Source organism: Ailuropoda melanoleuca, chromosome 12 (assembly GCF_002007445.2).
Source record: "Ailuropoda melanoleuca isolate Jingjing chromosome 12, ASM200744v2, whole genome shotgun sequence".
Lineage (NCBI taxonomy): Eukaryota > Metazoa > Chordata > Mammalia > Carnivora > Ursidae > Ailuropoda > Ailuropoda melanoleuca.
Genome location: NC_048229.1, coordinates 41,024,226 through 41,042,193, shown reverse-complemented (window position 1 = coordinate 41,042,193; position 17,968 = coordinate 41,024,226). Strand labels below are relative to the sequence as shown.

The 17,968-nt window shown below is 38.0% G+C and overlaps 1 protein-coding gene across 3 annotated transcripts in view; it reads left to right on the top strand.

Annotated features, from left to right (window-relative positions):
- Nucleotides 1-17,968, top strand: part of LSM14A (LSM14A mRNA processing body assembly factor) — a 54,941-nt gene that overhangs the window by 8,958 nt on the left and 28,015 nt on the right. For all 3 annotated transcript variants that reach the window (XM_019805896.2, XM_002925190.4, XM_011232267.3), the window contains exon 2: nucleotides 15,986-16,149. In XM_019805896.2, coding sequence (XP_019661455.1) covers nucleotides 15,986-16,149 — 164 coding nt within the window. The remainder of the gene's footprint in view (nucleotides 1-15,985; nucleotides 16,150-17,968) is intronic.

Below are 17,968 nucleotides of genomic sequence, written 5' to 3'. Positions count from 1 at the left end.
TAGACTGCAGATTGGACAAGCTTTTACTTTTACTTGCTGTTGATAAATCTTACTAAAACTGTATGCAAGGGACTTTTTTGTTTTTTTAGGAATAAAACCATAAAGGACAAGGTGGATTTGGAAAGGAGAAAAGAAACCAAAATTTTGGAGTTTGAAAAGCAAAGGGATGAATTTAAATGACTTAGAATTCTGAGTTGAGAAAGCTGCAACCTGAGTAGACAGTGGGTTAAGCCAAGAACTAACCTGATTTTCACCTAGACTCCTAAAAGGCTTAGCAATTGGCATCACCAGTTGCAATGGAAACTAGAAGACTATGAAGTAATGAGGACTGGAGATGGAGTTAAAAACTGGAAGATTAACTCAAAATTTGTTTTGACTGTGGTCAGATTTCCAAATCTCCTTTTGCATTTCACACAACTGGACAGCTACTCTTCCCCAACACTGGTACTGTCTAGAGAGGGTAAAATAGAGTTTCTGGAGAAACATGGGCACCATTAAGAACAGCTTGGAGCAAATGGGGCATAGAAGAAGCTTGCATCTGCCTGGTGCTTATTATTTAATAAGCTATTCATTCAGGAGAATTACTAGGCACCTACTATGACTGCATGCTAGACAGTATGATAGGTGCTAGGAAACAAAAGAGCATTAGAGACAAGATTCTTGAGAACGCCACATCTAAGATGCATCCTGGCGGATAATTACAATTAGCCACATGAAGAGGCGTCTAGGAGGAAGCGTCTGGTCCCAGACCATAGGGTGTTTGCAGTCTGTCAGGGAACAACTATAGCCCAAAACTTTTATCCTAACCCATAACACCTTGCAGCTCATTTAAGGTTGGATCCATCACACTAACTCTCATTCAGGTCCTCAAGTCAGTCAAGTTCCTTCAGATTTGAGGCCTTTTCACAAGGTGCTTTGAATTGGAGTTTTCTTGCCCTGCCCCTTATATGGCTGTGGTTGAAGAAATGAGCGGTACAACAGATTAAGAAGTCACAGTGGAAAGAAAAAAGCTAAGAGCTCTGGAAGGCTTAAGTGACAGTGGAAATGTGTCAAATAACAAGCTCAGGCACTCTCCCCTTCCTTTTATTTTGTTTCCACTGCTAAATTTATCTTAATATATTCAATTTGTCATTTGAATGACAGGCTAACAAGTCTGAATTATCTTGGTGGATTTAGGGAGCCATTGAAAGTTTTTTAGCCAGTAAGGTAACATGTCAGAGTCTAACTTTAGGAAGTTTATGCTGCAGCATTGTGCAAAAACTGATTGGGGGTAAGGGGAGAAGCTGACAATAGTGACATCAGTTGGAGTATTTTAAGAGTTTGGGAAAGAGGAAATATAGGCCTAAATGAGTTAAAATAGAGAGGGAAGAACAGATACATGAGAAATTAGGTGAGTGGGTTGGCCTGAAAAAAGTTGACTGGGCAAGGACCAGGTAAGAATTGAGTGTTGATGGTGCATATAGTAGTTCCTATCAACTGAAATTGGGATTGGATCAGAAGGGAATTAGGTTTATTTTTCCTGATTCTGCTTGAGCGTCATCACCCCTGCAAAGCCTTCCCTGATTGCCGTAAGTCAGGAAATGCTAGATGTACCTTCTGTGTTCTCTTTTTGTCTTCTATTTTCTTCTCGTGCTTACCATGCGTGTCTTACTGTGTTTCACAACTAGACATCAGCATCTTGTCACCCTTGTGTCCCTTGTACGTAGCAAATTAACTATTTTTTGGTCACATAAAGCGTTACTGTTTCTGAAAATTTACCTGGGTTGGAAAATGTGTAGTTATACAGCTTGATATTTAATAGAAAAAGACAGTGTGATAAATGAAGACAGTATTAAAGATATTTTATTCTCTCAGATTAATAATGATGAGTATAATTCAGTTTTCTTGGTGCCATCCTGTGATTTTTAGAAATGTTTCAGTATCTTTCTTATCTACAGTTTCAAAAGGGTCCTTGTAAATATGTTTAGCAGTATTACTGTTGTTGTGTTGTTACTGCTTCACCATCTAAATTTTTGAATCTCTTTTTGGTTGTACAATTCTCTCTTCATGCCACTCTCCCTAAATTCTTGTTCTCAGAAGTCATTATTCCCTTATGCTTAGTCTGACTTTCTCGTGGTTGAGGAAAAATATGTCAGTAAATCTGCAAATATTAGTAATTCAAGGGGAAGAATCTTGCCTGGGGAAAGCAAGTGAAGTTGCAGATGAGAGGAACTAATAAACTGAGCAAGGTCCCAAACCTGTAATTGTGGGAGGTGACTTTAGCTTAAAAGAAATGTAAGGGTCTTTCCTCTCCTGAGTGCAAACAAGAGGGAAGAAAATGAGTAAAGATGATGAGATGTATTAATGAAAAGGACAAAATGGTTTTGGATCTTTTTAGGCAAATCAGAGGTTACTTTAACCTTTAGAGTTAAAGTAATAAGGAGTAGGTTTTAAGAATGTTTGAAAGGTGAGGGGCGCCTGGGAGGCTCAGTCAGTTAAACGTCCGACTCTTGATTTCGGCTCAGGTCATGATCTCAGAGTCATGAGATCAAGCCCTGCATCAAGCTCCACACTGGGCATGGAACCTGCTTAAGATTCTCACCCTCCCTCTACCCCTCCCCGCCTCTAAAAAGGCACCTGGGTGGCTTAGTTGGTTAAGCGTCGTCTGCCTTTGCCTCAAGTCATGAGTCCCACGTCGGGCTCCCTGCTCAGCAGAGAGCCTGCTTCTCTCTCTGCCCCTCACCCTGCTCATGCTCTCTCTCACTATCTCTCAAATAAATAAATAAAATCTTTAGGGGGAAAAAAAAAGAATGTTTGAATGGTGAGGGGAAAGTCACCTGGGTTGTGAACTCTGGAGGTGGAGGTGGTTTTTTGTTTTTGGATTGCCAGTGATTGGTGTGTGATAAGTGCTGAGGAGACTGAGAATATTGCAAAGAGAAGGTTGGTAGAGATGTCTGTTGGGGTGACAGGTCTGTAATTGGTACAGGAAAAGATGGTAGAGGCCAGAGACAGATATTTTCACTCAGTGGAGTAATATTCCCTAACAGAAAGTAGTGTGGGTGAGGGTGAAGAAGGGGCCAAAGAGGAGAGTGCAGATGTATAGAAAGTGAATCTTTGTGTAGGCAGTTTTTGATGTGATTCACAAGCAGTCCTGTGTCCCTCTCCCAAGTAAAAAATCAAGAGCATGCTTACTACCATCCTTCCATCAGGGTCTGTCGCAAGGGTACTACATTGTAGAAGAGATAGCTTTATAAAGCTACTCTTCGTATTTCAATAATTAAACCATATATAATAGCTTATTCCAAATAAGCAGTATCTTCGATGCTTTCAGCAATACTTAGTGTGTATGATACTAGTTGTGCAACAAGACATGTACTTATGGATAAATACCAGAAAGAGAAAAGGGCAAGTGCAACTTTACACTTTTTTTTCCCTCGTTCGATGCTTTTGCATATATTCTGTTTTTTAAATAATGCTGTTTTTCTATTTTCCCATCCTGTTGATAATCCAGTTCTTTCTTTTTGATGTAGTCATTCTCCCATTTTATTCTAAGTAGGTGTATTGTATAATTTAATTCAATTCCCTTGATATTAAACAATGTTCAGTAATTTTGGAAATTGCTTACTTAATAGCTTTTTCCCCTGTGGAATTTATTCAAGAAATACACAAATGTGAGCAATATGTAGGATACAGTGTTAGGTACTGAGGGAGTTACAAAGATTATTTAGATACAGATTTTTCTCTGAAATTTTTTTTTTAAGATTTTTTATTTATTTGACAGAGATAGACAGCCAGCGAGAGAGGGAGCACAAGCAGGGGGAGTGGGAGAGGAAGAAGCAGGCTCATAGCGGAGGAGCCTGATGTGGGGCTGGATCCCATAACGCCAGGATCACGCCCCGAGCCAAAGGCAGCCGCTAATGACTGCGCCACCCAGGCGCCCCTGAATTTTTTTTTTTTTTTTTTTTTTTAAGATTTTTTCTTTTGAGAGAAAGAATGTGGTGGGAGGGGCAGAGGGACAGGGAGAGAATCCTTGTGCAGGCTCCAGCTGAGTGCTGAGCCTCATGTGGGATTTGATCCCATCCATGAGATCATGACCTGAGCTGAAACCAAAAGTCAGGTGCTCAACCAGCGGGGCCACCCAGGCACCCCTCTCCTGAAGATCTTTCAGTTCTAGGAAGGGGGAGGTATAGATAGTGTGACAGAATGCTCTGTTATTTTTAGAGGAAGAATGTGTTATTTCCACCTGGAAGTATTACTGATAGAGTTGTATGATGATTAATTTTGTGTCACCTTGGCTGGGCCAAGTGCCCAGATATTTGGTCACATATTCTGGATGTTTCTGTGAAGATGTTTTTTGAATGAGATTAATTTTTAAATCAGTAGACTTTAAGTAGATTACTCTCCACGATGTGAGTGGGTCTCATCCAATCAGATGAAGGCCTTAATAGAGCAAAGAGTGACTTCCTCTGAGCAAGAGGAATTTCGCCAGCAGACCACCTCTGGGCTCAAGCTTCAGCTTTTCCCTGGGTCTCCAGCCTGCCAGCCTACTTGCAGATTTTGGATTTTCGCATGAGCCAGTTCCTTGAAGTAAATCTGTGGGTTGTGTGTCTTGTGTATGTGTCCTTTTGGTTCTGTTTCTCTGGAGAAAGCTGATGAATACAAGTAGCATATAAGCTGAAATTTAAGATGTGGTGTTTGGAGAGAAGCTGTGGTAGGAGACAGAAAACCTGCGCTGGCTATTGAGCATAACGAGCTTCGTTGGAACTTAAGTTTGTGTAAGTGGGATGGGACTAGATCTTAAAAGTGATACTTGACAGAAGTTTTAACTTTAAGGCTACATCAAAAATCTTATTCTAGGGGCGCCTGGGTGGCGTGGTCGCTTGAGCGTCCATCTCTTGCTTTCAGCTCAGGTTGTGGTCTTGGGGTCATGAGCCCAGTATCGGCTCTTTGCTGGGCACGGAGTCTGCATGGGATTCTCTGCCCCTCCCACTTGTGCTCGCTCGCTCTCTCTCTCAAATAAATAAATAAATCTTTTTTTAAAAATCTTATTCTAGATTTACATTTGAACTTAGGCTTAGATTTCTAACTTACTTTGGGCATTTCTTGAATAATTCAACCTTTCATTTATTGCTCTCACATTTTAGTATTCAACAGACTTGTTTTTCTTCCTTAGCCATCAGTATTAGAATCTGATTTACAGTTTTTAGTTTGTGTCCAAAAGTGAAGTCTTTTGGAAAATACTAATGATATCATTTTGTGCATACTGACTGTATTTAACTATGTATACGATTGTCATGTTTAAACTTAAAAGCTTTGGTATTTTATATTGGAGATACTTTATTAGGAATTTGGTCATTACAGCTCTTCCCTCTAGCCATGTAGTATGACTGTATGTTCAGGTATTAATATACTGGTAACTAGGTTTGACGTTCGTGTGATGTTTGAACTTTATCTATTAGAAATAGAGGGGTTTTTTTTAGGTAAATGATTTTGCCAGAAGCTCAACCCTTTCTATGTATTTTTTTAAAAGAGCATTATGGGATGCGTGATCATTTGTAGTCAGAAATAGGGAATTGATTATATTCTTTCAGACTAATAGAGAAAATTGTTTCCCTATTTCCCACTCCCTTTTATTAAACATAGGCCTAAAACATAGGCTTTTCTAGTTGGGGAATGGAAAAAAAAAAAAACAACGTGGATACTTAACTAAAACAACATAGCACCATGATGAAGTTTAAGTTTAAAATAGAGAGGACAACTACTCCTAGTTCCAACATCTAACCCAGCTATTCCTACTATTTTGTGTATTCTCTTTGAGGCTATAATTGTGTGTGGGTATGGGAAGATTATGGAGATGAAATTCATATAACACAATTAACCATTATAAAGTAATGTGATTTAGTGGCATTTAGTCTAGTTACAGTGTTGTGCAACCACTACCTCACTTCAGTTTCAGAATTTTTTCATCACCTTAGAAGAATACCCCTCCCCATTACGTAATCCTTCCCCACTTCCCTTTCCCCCCAGTAACCATTTATCTGCTTTCTCTCTCTATGGCTTTTGCCCTTCTAGGTATATGTTAAACAGATCATATAATATGTGACCTGGCTTTCACTTGTAAGTGCATCATGCTTTGGAGTTTCTTTCTGTTTGTAACACGTCTCAGCATTTCATTCCTTTTTATGGCTGGATAATATTCTGTTATGTGTATGTGTGTCTAAATATAAAAAGCACAATTTGTTTATCCATTCATCTGTTGATGGGCATTGGGTTGTTTCTACCTTTTGGCTCTTAAGAATAATACTGCTTTGGGGTGCCTGGGTAGCGCAGTCGTTAGGTGTCTGCCTTCGTCTCAGGGCGTGATCCCGGCGTTCTGGGATCGAGTCCCACATCAGGCTCCTCCGCTGGGAGCCTGCTTCTTCCTCTCCCACTCCCGCTGCTTGTGTTCCCTCTCTCGCTGGCTATCTATCTCTGTCAAATAAATAAATTAAAAATCTTAAAAAAAAAAAAAGAATAATACTGCTTTAAACATGTGCAAGTTTCTGTGTGGAAATAGGTTTTTACACATATAAGTAAAATTGCTGAGTAATATATATGGTAATTCTGCTTTTAATTTTTTGAGGAACCACCAAGCTATGTTTTCCACAGCAGCTGTACCATTTTACATTTCTACTTGCAATGTCAGGGATTCCTATTTCTCTATATCCTTGCCAGTATTTGTTATTTTGTTTTATTATTTTTTTATACATTTGGGCTTTTTAAATTAAAATTCAATTAATTAACATATATATTATTGGTTTCAAAGGTAGAGGTTTATTCTGTTTTATTATTAAAATCATTCTAGTAGTTTTGAAGTGGCATTTCATGATAGATTTGATTTGTATTAACATAATGACCAAGGATGTTAAGTCTCTTTTCACAAGCTTGTGGACTACTTGTATATCTTTTTTTGAGAAGTGTCTCTTCAAGTTTTTGCCCATTTTTAATTGGGTGCTTTGTCTCTCTGTTGTTGAGTTGTTGGAGGGGTTTGGGTGTTTTGTTTTGTTTTAAGATTTTGTCAGAGAGTAGGAACAAACAAGGGGAGTGGCAGACAAAGGGAGAAGCAGGCTCCTCACTGAGCAAGGAGCCCGATGCAGGATTCGATCCCAGGACTCTGGCATCATGACCTGAGCAGAAGCCAGACGCTTAACCAACTGAGCCTCCCAGGCATACCTGTTGTTGAGTTAAGAATTCTTTATATATTCTAGATATTAAGCCCTTGTATATGACTTGGAAATATTTCTCACCTTCCATAGCTTGTCTTTTACCATGCTCAGTGTTGTTCTTCAATGCACATGTTTTGATTTTTATGAAGTCCAGTTTATTTTTTCTTTTGTTGCTCATGCTTTCAGTGTCAAATCTGAGGTTATAAAGATTTACTCCTATGTTCTCTTAATAGTTTCATAGTTTTGGCTTATATTTAGATTGTTGACCCACTAAAAGAAAAACTGGGATGCCTGGGTGGCTCAGTCGGTTGAGTGTCAGACTTTTGGTTTCTGCTTGGATCATGATCTCAGGATCATGGAATTGAACCCCGTATTGGGCTCTGCCTTGCGTACATGCACGCTCTCTCGCTCTCGCTCTCAAATAAATAAATGAATCTTTAAAAAAGAAAAAAATGTGCTTTTTCCTCTGCTCACCAGTTTACTCAGTAGTTCTGGCCACCACATGTTCAGTCAACCACATCAACCAGTTCTCCCAGCTCCATAGACACCAACTGGGTATCCTACAATTTAATTCAGTTCTGACAGTATCTATCTGAAGTTAGTGTCAGATCTCACAGGTTAAGGGCTCAGTCCCACGAGACAACCTACCCCAGCCTACTTCACACACTGGTCTCAAGTTGCAAATTATTAACTGTACTTCTGACTAAATATAGGCTATAAATTGAGGCTTCCCATGACCCCCTCCTTGGTTTGATCATTTGTCAGAATGGCTCATAGAACTGAGGAAAACAGCTTACTTATTAGATTACCAGTTTATTATAGGAGGATACAAGAGGAACACCCAGATGGAAAAGATACATAGGGCAAGATATGTAGGAAGGAGTGTAGTGATCTTGTGGTCTCCAGGCGAGTCATCCTCCCAGCACCTCCACATGTTCACCAACCCAGCAGTTCAAGGGTTCAAGGGTTTTTGTGGAGGCTCATCACATGGGTGACATGATCAATTATCAGCTCCATCTCCAGCTCCTCTCCCCTCCCCAGAAGGTGGTCTTTCTGGTGACCAGCCCCTTTTCTGAAGCTATCCAGGAGCCCACCAAGAGTGTCCTCATTAGAACAAAAGATGCTCTTAGTACCTTTATTTCTAAGGAAGTTATAAAGGTTTTAGGAGCTCTGCCCAGGAGCTGGAGACAAAGACCAAATATATATTTCTTATTATATCGCAACATCATACCCACTTTGAGTTAATTTTTGTTTGGAATAAGGTAGAGCTCCAGTCACATTCTTTTGTATATGGTCATCCAGTTGTCCCAAAACCATGTTTTGAAGACTCTTCTTTCCCGCATTTGAATATTCTTGGACCCTTATTAAAATCAATTTGCCATAGATGTTTGGGGTTTTTTTTAGACTGTTCCATTCCGTAAATCCTTATGTTAGTACACACTGTTTGACTACTGTAACTTTGTAGTAAGTTTTGAGATTGGGAAGTACAAGTCTTCCAACTTGTTCCTGAATTTGAAGTTTGGTCTCTCCAATTTGAGAGGGGAATGGATATAATTTTGATAGGGATTGCACTGAATCTGTAGAGCTCACTCTGGGGAGCATTGTAATCTTTTTTTTTTTTTTCTTTTGTGAGAGAGAAAGAATGCGCACACAGGAGCGGAGGGGGAGAGGGGAGAAAGAGATGTATACTCCCAACCAAGCGTGGAGCCTCATGTGGGGCTCAATCCCAGGACCCTGAGGTCATGACTTCACCCAAAGTCAGCCGCTTAACCAACTGAGCCACCCAGGCAACCCTGGAGCATTGTAATCTTAATAAATCTTCCGGTCCATGAACATGGGATGACTTTCCATTTATTTAGCTGCTCTTTAATTTGTTTCAGAAGTGCTTTTAATTGTCAGTATACAAGTCTTTCACCTCCTTGTTAAATTTCTTCTTAGATATTTGATTCATTTGGATGGTATTGTGAGATTGTTAATTTCTTTTTGATTGATCATTGTTGTGTATAGAAACAGCTGATTTTTGTGTGTTGATATTGCACCTGTAACTTAGCTGCATTCATTTATTAACTTTAGCTTTGTTTAGTTTTTTTATGGATTCTGTATATGTAGAATTCCCATATGGAATCAGGTCATCTGCAAAAAGAGAATTTTACTTCTTCCTCTCCAATTTGGATGCCTTTTATTTATTTTTCTTGCTAATTATGTTGGCTAGGACTTATAGTACATTGAATAGCAGTGGTGAAAGTGGACATCCTTGTTTTGTTTCTGATCTTAGGGGAAAGTTTTCAATCTTTTACCATTAAATATGATGTTAGCTGTTGGTTTTTTATATATGCCATTTATCCTGTTGAAGTATTTTCCTTCTGTTCCTTGTTTGCTAAATGTTTTTTATGATGAAAGGATGTTAAATTTTGTCAGATGCTTTTTCTGCATCTCTTGAAATTATCATGTCAGGTATTTTCCCCCTTTGGTCTGTTAATGTGGTGTGTATTACATTGGATCTTTTTTTATGTTGAACCACCTTAATTTCTTGGGATAAAATCCCTATTGGTCATGATATGTAATCCTTTTTAGGTATTTTTGGATTCTGTTTGCTATTATTTTGTTGAGGACTTATGTATTTGTATTCATAAGATATTGGTCAATAGTTTTCTTATGGTATCTTTGTCTGACTTTAGTGTCAGAGTAATGTTGGCCTCAAAGAATATATTAGAACATGTTCCCTTTTCTTCTTGTTTTTTTGGAGGAGTTTGAATAGGGTTGGTGTTGTTTCTTTAAATGTTTGCTAAAATTTGCCAATAAAACCATCTGGTCCCAGTTCTTTGTCTGGAGGTTTTTGATTACTGGTCCAGTCTCTTTACTTGTTACAGATCCATTGAGATTTTCTTTCTTTTTTTTTTTTTTTTTTAAAGATTTTATTTATTTATTTGACAGAGATAGAGACAGCCAGCGAGAGAGGGAACACAAGCAGGGGGAGTAGGAGAGGAAGAAGCAGGCTCACAGCAGAGGAGCCTGATGTGGGGCTCGATCCCAGAACGCCGGGATCACGCCCTGAGCCAAAGGCAGACGCTTAACCGCTGTGCCACCCAGGCGCCCCCCATTGAGATTTTCTGTTTCTTGAGTCAGTTTTGGTAATTTGATGCTTCTGGGGATTTTTCTATTTCATACAGACTTTCTAATTTGTTGGTATTTGTTTGTAGTTTTTTTCTTATAAGCCTTTTAAATTCCATGAGATTGGAAGTAATGTCCTTGCTTTCATTTCTGATTTTAGTTATTTGCATTTTCTCGCCTTTTTCCCTTAGTCATTCTAGCTAAAAGTTCGTCAGCTTTGTCTTTTCAAAGAATCTACTTTTGGTTTTTATGATTCTATTTTTCTGTTCTCGGTGTTGTTTATCTCTAATATCTCTCTTTCTTTCTGCTGGATTTGGGTTTAGTTTGCTCTTATTCTAATGTTTAAGGTGTAAAGTTGATTTGAGGTTTTTTTTTTTTTTTTAAGACTTATTTGAGAGAGAGCGCAAGTGGAGGGAGACAGTCTTCAAGCAGACTCCCTGCTAAGCGTGGAGCCTAATGTGGGGCTCAGTCCCATGATCCAGGAGATCATGACTTGAGTTGAAACCAAGAGTCGGATGCTCAACCAACTGAGCCACTTTTTTTTTAATGTGGGATTTTTTAATTTTTAATGTGATTATGGCTGTAAATTTCCCTCTTGAGTATGGCAGTCTTTACATCCCATAATTTTGGCACATTGTGTTTTCTTTTCTGTCTCAAATTTTCTTAATTTCCCTAGTGATTTCTTTTTGGACTCATTGGTTGTTTAAGAGTGTGTTATTTAATTTCCAGGTCCAGTTTCCTTTTATTATTCATTTCTAGCTTTATTCCATTGTGGCCAGAGAAGATATTGTAAAATTTCAGGTTTTTTCAATATATTGAGAAATGGGAGTTAATGAATGGTAACAGCTAGCCACTATGCAAAATGCCAAAATTTACCACAAGTTAACAGCCTTACTTCCTCAAGTACTCCCATGGATGCTGCAAGTGTGTGATTAGATTCCATAGTTTCAAAGTGGTTTATTCAGACTTCACATGCCAAGTCAGTAGTTTCATCGGTGTTGGGACTGATTCCTGGATCTTCCTACTTTGCCATTTTTCATGTCAGTCACCTATGTTTTTTAGGTAGTTGTAGTCTTTTGAAAATTACAGTTTTATAATCTGCCTCATATAACATGCTTAATGTTACTATATATCTAATTTTTAAAAATTCTTTGTTTTATTGATTTATTTGAAAGAGAGCACGCAAGCAGGCATGAGAGGGAGGAGAAACAGAGAGAGCAAGAGAAGCAGACTCCCCCCTGAGTGCAGAGCTGGAAGCAGGGTTCAATCCCAGAACCCTGAGATCATGATCTGAGCCGAAGGCAGATGCTTAACCGATTGAGCCACCCAGGCACCCCTTATTCTCTTTTCTAAGTAGGCACTTAAAGCCCAACATGGGGCTTGAACTTGCAACCCTGAGATGGGGAGTCACACGCTCCACTGACTGAGCCAGCCAGGCGCCCCTGTATTTACTTAACTCTTTGATAATACAAATAATACACTTATTTTGAAAAGAAAAACAAAAAGATCAGAGTTGTAGAATTTGAAGTAAGGAATTGCATCCAATAAATCATATTCTTTTGGTGAGTTTGAGTCTCTTTACGACTGACCCCTTTAAGTTCCTCTTCACTATTACTTTCTGGTAACTTCCAAACTGGTCTTCCATTTTCATTTTGTTTTCCACCGTCACAGAAGGACAAATACTGTAGAATGGTGGTGCCAGGGCCAGGGTGGGGGATGAAGAGTTCAGTTAAGCAATATGATAAAGTTTTAGATCTCTACAACGTTTTGCTATACAAATACTGTACTGTAGTGCTTAAAATTTTTTTAAGAGGTAAACTCATGTGTTCTTACCACAATTTTTAAAAATTGAAATGATAGCATTAACAAAAATGCTGGTAGTGAAGTATACCTAAACAAGTTGTTAGCTTCAAAGAAAAAATGAAAGCCTGATGGAAGAAGATAATTAGAATTGAGGCTTGTTGCTGGAGACAAGGAAGATGTGCATCAAGATCAGGGAGAACCGTGCAGTAAGTACTTTTAAGCCTAATTATGTAGCCAGATTGAGCCAAGAGGAAACTTGGGGTGAGTGGATATCATATACTAGTTTCCTGTGATTTGTTGTGTTTAATTGCTGTTACCTCCAAGTGCAAAAATTAAATAACAAGAAAAATTGGGGATGAACCAGCGTGATTTCTCACTGTACTAACAATTCCTTTACTTAACATTTGCACATGAGCTAATTCATGTGTTGAAATGTGTTGTAGCTGAACAGTAGTGGTGATTTTCTGCCTTTTCAGTGCTCTCATGCCTTTCTTTCCACTCTGAATGCCCAGGTTGTTTGTGTTATCTTCAGCCATGTGTGCCCTTCTGATCTCTATTAATTAATTTGTTCTTTGTAATGGTACAACAGTTGTCTGTTGGAAATCCTAAATCTGATCAAACCAGTCTCCGTCATTAGAACATGTTTCTCATACTCTTGGTGTGTGCAATTCATTCTCCAGTCTCTATTTTCATACTTTTCTATTTTCCTCTTTTGCTGTATGATAGAGGTTTTCTTCACACCACGTTTTGGAAAATAAGCCCTTAGTTTTAAACACTATTGTTGGTTACCTTTAGGACCTCAAATAAAAAATTTAAGCCTACATATATTAATTTATCAACGTCCCAAAAAAATTTATCAAGTGACTCCCTACTATAACAGATGAGAGTTTTAATTTATATATTTCCTTTTGTGTTTTCCTCTATTTTCACTTATCTTCATCTTCCAGTATTTGTTAGAATACTATGTGATAGACCATCCTGACTTTTGTCAGTATGTAACTTAGTAGCTTTTTTCAGAACTATTAAACTTACATTCTGTTCTAAGACCATAGTAAATTGTCATACACATTTGTGTGGTTAAATGAATTTATTCTTCATCTCTTTTTCATTTATTTAAATTCAGTTAATTAACATAGAGTGTATTAATTACTAGTTTCAGAGATAGAGTTTAGTGATTCATCAGTTGCATATAACACCCAGTGCTCATTACATCAAGTGGTCTCCTTAATGCCCATTACCCAGTTACCCCATCCCTCCACCCACCGCCCCTCCAGCAACCCTCAGTTCATTCCCTAGACTTAAGAGTCTCTTATGGTTTGTCGCCTTCCCTGATTTCATCTTATTTTTCCCTCCCTTCCCCTGTGGTCCCCTGTTTTGTTTCTTCAGTTCCACATATGAGTGAAATCATATAATTGGTTGACTTCACTTAGCATAATACCCTCTAATTCCATCCACGTCATTGCAAATGTATTCTTCATCTTTTATCTTTTGTTTGATACCACTGTTTCTGTGAGTTTTTTAATTTGATATAGCAAAGGGTAAGTCTTTATAGCTTATAGTGCACTAAATCTTTTTCTGGAAATACAGTGAAACCTTTTGATCAAATTCAGGTCTTCATGTTAGGAAATTTCTGTTATAGCTTTAAGTATATTTCTCTTATTGTCTTGTCTGGATCTGCATAATAGTCATCAACTATTTTATTGCTGTACTTTTTCTTTACATCTTACTTGCTTTTTCTCAGAATTTTTCTCAATTAATGACCTGGTTTTACTGCTTTGACTTTATTGATGTAGTTATTCTGCTGTTAGATTTGTCTTGTCTGTTCTTCTCTTTCCTTAACTCTGTATGCTACCTTTTCTTTTCAATGTCATTTTGATCATAAGAGCTTTATTTTTCTCAAGAAGGTAAAGCAGTTCTTTCTGAAATTTTCTTCTGTTTCCCATGACGAATATTAATCCTGAATGGATTTTTCATCTGTCTAGTGACTACATGGGTATAGTTTGAATGGTTTTGTTAGGCCATGGAAAACCTAATGGAGCTTGTCAGCCTTGGAAAACCTAGTGGAGCTTGTCGGTGGTTTTTGTACAAGGAGGACTTTGAGGGGGTGCCTGGGTAACTCAGTTAAGCATCTGCCTTCAGCTCAGGTTATGATCCCAGGGTCCTGGGATCAAGTCCCGCATCAGGCTCCCTGCTCATCTGGGAGCCTGCTTCTCCCTCTCCTTCTGCCCCTCCCCCTCCCACTTGTGCGCTCTCTCTCTCTCTCTCTCTCTCTCTCTCAAATAAGTAATATTTAAGGAAAATAAAGGAGGACTTTGACTTTTCCTCCTTCTGCTTCAAGATGAACTAGTCTGTTTCGAGGCCTGAGGCTGTATACATTGTGTACTGGTGATGTTGCTGCTGCCGCCACTAAGGTTAGGGATGACATTGATTTATATGTAATTTTCTTAATCCTGGTTTTTCTTGCTCTTTATCCTTCCTTTCAGATAAAGGGCAAAATATAGAACCTTGTCATTTACTCCTGCCCTATAAAGTAGTCTTTGGCCTTTAGGGGAAGAGGAACTTCAACTAGGGTATTCCAGATCTTTTCCCTTAACCACATCAGTGTTGCTGTCCCCATCTACCAATATGGAGGTGCCAGTGAACATTTCTTAGGGCATGCTGCATATAGATTCTCAGATTGGTCTTCCAGTTTGGACTAACTCATTCAGTATTGAAGTGATACTTTTTAATAAAATTTCACGGTATAAATTTGAGATCTTCTCCTAGTTTAGGGATATTTTAACTCTTTTTGGCTATTTTCTTTAGTTTTAGGGGAGGATATCCTCCTGCAAGGCTACATCTATGTCACCATCTTTCCTGGAAGTATCATAAGTGATAGAAAGACTTTTTAGCATAAAGGAGGGAGGCATTATTTAAAATGAACTAATATTCATATTTAATCTAACCCTGGATCAGTTCTGCAGAAAAATACATACATTTAAAACGTTGCACAATCTGAAGGGGTTTTACTCCCTCTAGGAACTCTTAAATGGATAATACATGGTCTTTCAAACTTTCTTATTTGCAACTTCTGTATGGATGTAGACATTTTCAGAAAAGTCTGAGACAGTGAGCCTGAAACTTTAGTGTTCTTACGAAACTCTTGAGGAATTGGTTTAAAATGCAGATTTCTGGACTCTCTCAGAAAGTCTGATTCAGTGGATTTGAATAAGATCCCAGAAATCTTTTTAGCCAGCTTACCCTGGTGTAGGTGGTCCGCAGTTTAACTTTGAGTAATGCTACCTTAAGTGTTGAAATAATCAGATTTAATTATGAGATATTTTAGGTAACTAGGCCATTTCAGGCTGTCCCCTGGGGCTAAATACCTGACAGCTGCTTGGCTTGGCTTCTAGAGGACCTACTACTCACCAAGATAGATGTACCCTTCATTGTCTTCTCTTAACCCAAAAACTCAATTTCCCAAACTTTGGGATTTTGTGGACAGGTAAATCACTTGCCATTCCACCCTCCAACAAGAAATCTCACATAGGTTTGCCAATTTTTTATTTTGCTGAATGATATTACAAATAAATCAACAATGAAAGAAGACATTTTTAACACCTCCTCTCAGCACAACCACCAAAGATATAAATAAATAAAAATGTAGGATGAACATGACCTCAATATAGATTGTCTTTTAAATTGAGTACATTTAGCTCTAGGCAGAACCCACTCTATTTTCTTCTTTTAAAGAAAAACAAAACTTCTTTAGCTACAGATTAATGAATATTTTCTCACAGATGACATTTAAGAACTGCTGTTTATTGGTATTTGGAAGAGTGCATTTCTCAGGGCACTACCTGAATATGATGAGTAAAACATGTATCTCATATTCTCTTTCTCACCAGTTCGGTCCTTTGGTACAGAAGACAGACCAACAGATCGTCCAATACCACCTCGAGATGAAGTCTTTGAATACATCATATTCCGTGGGAGTGATATTAAAGACCTCACTGTTTGTGAGCCACCAAAACCACAATGTTCTTTGCCTCAGGACCCAGCTATTGTTCAGGTAACTGATAGTAAATTTGTCTTGGAGTGCAAGAAAACTTCAAGTACATGGCTAGTCTTGACTTTTACCTCTCTTGGATTTTGGTTTTGGGGTGTTTTTTTTTTTCTCAATTGAATGTTCATGTGCTTATCATTTCCTAGTTACCTAGATATCTAAAATACCTGGATAATGTTTTCATCTAGGCTTTTTTCTTTAGATCATCAGTTGGGACTAAATAGTAGAGGGATTTATTTTTATCATAAAATATTTTCTAATTTTATCAAGTTATAGCTTACATTTATTGAGGTCTAACTGTATGAGAAGCACTATTCAAACCACTGTACATATAGTAAGTCAGTCCTCACAATACTCTCTGAGCTTGGTACTGTAATTATAGTATAACTATACAATTCTGATTTTTATAAGTGAACAAGTGAGTAAATTAAGGTAGAGCCACAATTCGGACAGAACCAGGCAGTCTGGCACCGGAATCCAGGATCCATGTCACTTACTGTATTATTCACATTTGATTCATATTATAAACCAGAGTGGTAGTGGCTACTCTTAGGTAAGATTATTAGGTTCAGTGAAAAAAAGTAATAAATCACATTGGTATCATGTATATATTTGTGTGTGGTATATTGGTATCATATCTGTGTAACATAATATGCATGCAGTGTTGTATCAGATAGCACAAACGTAAAAGGATTTTTAACATACACAGGTATATTGTTCGATTCTCTAAATAAAGTATGAAAAAGGACGCCTGGGTGGCCCAGTCCATTAAGCATTTGCCTTTGGCTCAGGTCATGATCTCAGGGTCCTGGGATCCGTCCCACACTGGGCTCCTTGCTCAGCAGGGAGCCTGCATCTTCCTCTGCCTGCTCTGCCTACCACTCTCCTTGTTTTGTGCACCTGCGCGCACGTGATCTCTCTCTCTCTCTCACACAAATAAATAAAATATTTAAAAATAAATAAATAAGGTATGAAAAAAGAAGACCCTAAGTATTCTCAGTAAAAGAAATTTTAAAATTATATTTTATCAAAAACAAATACATGATTTCTAAAAAGATTGTAAATTATAAATTAAAGAGGATGTTCGTTACAGTGCTTATTTACATGATAATTGGAAGTATATAGAAACTGCCTGAATTTTAGTTATAATAGCAGAGGAAGTAGATTGACATAGGAGTGTTTTCATTTTAGGGGCATAGCTAATTAAAAGCTTATCGCCCTCATGATTTTCCTCTTGGATCCATTTTCTTCTCAACCCTTTTCTTGTCAGTCTTTGGTCATTTGCACTAAAATATGCTTGTTGATTTTTTTTTTTAAGTAATGTAATACTTTTAGATTTTTTAAAATTAACTTTTCCTGTTTTATGCTGTGATAAAATCTTAGTTTTCCACAAAACAGATTCTTAGAATATATTATCTTGCATAAGATTTGCCTTACTTCCAATATTAAAATACCTAATGAACTCTTCTAAAGAAAATAATAGGTGGTATATAAAATTAAAATGGAAAAAAAGAGGGGCGCCTGGCTGACTCAGTTGGTGGGGTGTGTGACTCTTGATCTCAGGATTGTAGGTTTGAGCCCCATGTTGGGCATACAAATTACTTAAAAATGAAATCTTTTTATTTTTCCTAAGATTATATTTATTTGAGAAAGCGTGAACACAAGTGGGGAGGAGGGACAGAGGGAGAGGGAGAAGCAGACTCCCTGCTGAGCAGGGAGCTGAATGGGGGACTCGATCCCAGGACCCTTGGGATCATGACCTGAGCCAAAGGCAGACTCTTAACCGACTGAGCCACCCAGGCACCCTAAAAATAAAATCTTTTTA